This window comes from Lipotes vexillifer, unplaced genomic scaffold, assembly GCF_000442215.2.
Source record: "Lipotes vexillifer unplaced genomic scaffold, Lipotes_vexillifer_v1.1 scaffold1417, whole genome shotgun sequence".
Taxonomy (NCBI): domain Eukaryota; kingdom Metazoa; phylum Chordata; class Mammalia; order Artiodactyla; family Lipotidae; genus Lipotes; species Lipotes vexillifer.
In genome coordinates this window covers 128,228-131,167 of record NW_006778171.1, presented here as the reverse complement: position 1 = coordinate 131,167, position 2,940 = coordinate 128,228, and the positions used below count along the sequence as shown (strand labels likewise).

The window sequence follows — 2,940 nt, the reverse complement described above, 5'->3', positions numbered from 1 at the left end:
AGGGAATAAAGTTTTGTGCCACCGATGAAAATACATCTAAATGGCCTACACAGGGTTAGGGTAGGAGAGTGAAGGGGAACAATAATAATCATTATGGCTCTTTACGATATATACAAAGTCTCATGAGATCCTAATAATCAGCTTACCAGTCAAGTAGGGTATTATCATGCCCATTTTATAGAAAAGGGAAATGAGACTCGGGTAACAGGACTTACCCAAGTCACCCACATCTAAGTAGCAGAACCCAGAATGGAATCTAAGTCTTCGAAATCCAAGACCCAGTTTCTACTTCTAAGGTCCCCATTAATCCCACAGCCCAAATGAGTTAACTAATCAAGCTCCCATTGCAAAGTGGCATAGTTATCACTGTTAGGAGTTGCTCAGCTACGAAAAGTTCCTCACCAGCCCCCAAATCTGAAATGCCATTACTAATTTGTTTGTAATTTAACGGGTAGACATGCATTGAGTATAAATAAACTGAGCATAAAGTTACCCATCTCCACACCTTTGTGCATACTCTACTCAGCCTGAGATGCCCTTCTCCACCCTATCTGCACTGGAACCAACTACTCTTCTTTCAAGATTTGTTTCAGGCATCATCGCCTCTGTAAAGCCTTTCTTGGCCCTGACACATAATTGAACACCCTCTCCTTTGTGTTCTACACAACGTCTCCAAGGCGTTGTGGCACTTCTTTTGGTAATATGTGTCTCCCCCACCATTCCTTTTAAATCGCGTTATTCTAACACAATGCTGTTCAGAAGGTAGGCGCTTAATGTATGCTTATTGATGGACTGAATATATTCATCTGGACCAATTTCCCTTCCGAGGCTTGAATATCCTCTGCAAACTGCCACTCACTAATTCATGCATACATATATTAAAAAATACCTGAGTGTCTACAAAGTACCAGGCACTGCACTGTGTATCAAACAGAAGTGGGTTTACCATGAAGTCTGAACGTCAGGGCCCCTCCCCTGCCCTCCTCCAAAGCTCTGAACCTTTTTTTTTTGTGACTTTGTATTTTTATTTCTTAAAGAGGACAGAAAGAACTGTATAAGCTTCAAGCTCCACAAAAACTAGATCCACCCTTGGTGCCAAGGATCCAAAAGTGAACCTGGCAAACTTTATCTCTCCCCTTACAGAGTTTCCTGTGTAGTGGGGAAGGAGACAACCATTTGTTCATTCATTGATCCAACAAACATTTACTAAGCAATGCTATGAGTCAGGCTTCGGGGATTCTGAAGTGAAGCCAACACTGTTACTGCCTTGAAGGAGTAGGTACCTGCTCTCCCGAACGAAAGCCTGCTGTGTTCAGGGAACAGAAAGTAGTTTAGATGGCTGTAATAGAGAGTGTTTGTGAAAGATTATCCTAAACCAGTCTCAAGACAGACCGGTCCCTGGCACGAACCCTAACCTATTGCAGGAGGCAAGAAGGGACAGGTCAGCCGAATGTGATCTTGGATCTCAGTGCGGGGTGGGGGAGGGGAGGGGGCTGAGACAAGTAAACAGAAGAGATAAATACACTGTGACTGTAGTCAGTGCTGCGACAGGAAAGCAAAGGACGGTGGGGGAAGCTTCGCCTGCGTTCAGGTCTGCAGTGACGGCAAGCTCATTACCTCACAAAGCAGCCCATGTACGTTGCAGACATAGTTCCGAGCTCCCCAACATGCGGCCCCATTCCTCGACCTAAGGCTGCTCCTTTCCAAAGACAGCCGTCGACTCTCTGGGACCAACTCTCCTGACCGCCCTTGACACCACCTTCTCCAGGCGCTTCCCTCACCCACTGCTTACGGGACAGAGTCCGGTTTGGGGTCTGGGGTCCCTGCCGCGGGTCCGCCCCCCTTCTCCAGCCCGCCGTTTCCATAGCAACCAGCTCACCACTTCGCGCGCCCGGCTGGAGAAGTCGCCCTTAGGCCGGGGGCTCCGGCGGAACAGCTCGTCGCGGCTGCCCTCGACCCCGCCGCCCACCGCCACTCCCAGCGCTTTGTTGCGCGTCTTCACGGTCTTGACGCTAGCCCGGAACAGCAGTGTGATGTCCACAGCCATGGCGACCCACTCCCACGGCCCCCACCAGGCCGCCCACGTCAGCAGCCGGCGACCGCGGCGCGAACTGGGCGGCTGGAAGACCGTTCCGTTTCCGCACGCCTCCGCCCACCAACGGCGACACGAGAAGAAAGGTTCCGGCCCGCCCGGGGCTACGGCGGCGAGAGGAGAAAGGTTCCGGCCTCCGCCGGCGCGCGTGCCCATCCCCTCGGCGACCCGGACCCAGCGACGCTCACACCCGCGCCCGTTTCTCCTCCCGGCAAACTTTGGCTGACTTAGCCGCGCGCGGAGGTTTCAGAGTCCCGAGCCCTCGCGAGCTCGCTTAGGGCGTGTAGGCCCCAGGACCGAGGGGATCGGGAAGCCGGAAGGCTGGCTCCGTTCTCTTGGCTCCCTGTTGCGCGGGTTGCGAGGGCACAGGAAAGGACCTAGCCTGACCCAGACCTCGTGAACCCACCTTGTGCGGGACCGAAGCACGTGGGCGGTGACCACCTGGGTGCAGTAAGTGCTAGGGTAGAGCAGGTGTGCACGGCAGAGAGCTAGAGGCCAGAGGCCTTTCTTTTCCAACCGTCACCCACCTGATGTGTAAAATGAAGCCAGCACCTTCCTCAGCGAGATAAGACGTGCGAAGTGTTTTGGCGTTGCTTGGCTCCTAGAGACCAATGAAAGTTACCGTTGTTAATAATAACATTATTGTTAACATTCTTGTTATCAGTTATGGTGGGGAAAGCTCTATAGAGAAGGCATCAGTCACACTGTAGAGAAGGCAGATTTGAAGAATGACTAGGAATTTATCAGATGGAGACAAGGACAGAAGAGTTTCACTGGTTTCTGTTCTTCCTCATGTATGGTTTTTAAATATACCATCTGAAGTCATAGTTATTTAAGTCGACTGAAAA

At 51.3% G+C, this 2,940-nt stretch overlaps 1 protein-coding gene across 1 annotated transcript in view; it reads right to left on the bottom strand.

Moving 5' to 3' along the window:
- The window catches only part of STX18 (syntaxin 18), a 118,984-nt gene extending 116,862 nt beyond the window's left edge, over nt 1-2,122 (bottom strand). The window contains exon 1 of the mRNA XM_007451500.1: nt 1,880-2,122. Coding sequence (XP_007451562.1) covers nt 1,880-2,047 — 168 coding nt within the window. The 5' untranslated portion in view covers nt 2,048-2,122. The remainder of the gene's footprint in view (nt 1-1,879) is intronic.
- Between the last annotated feature and the right edge of the window lie 818 nt (nt 2,123-2,940).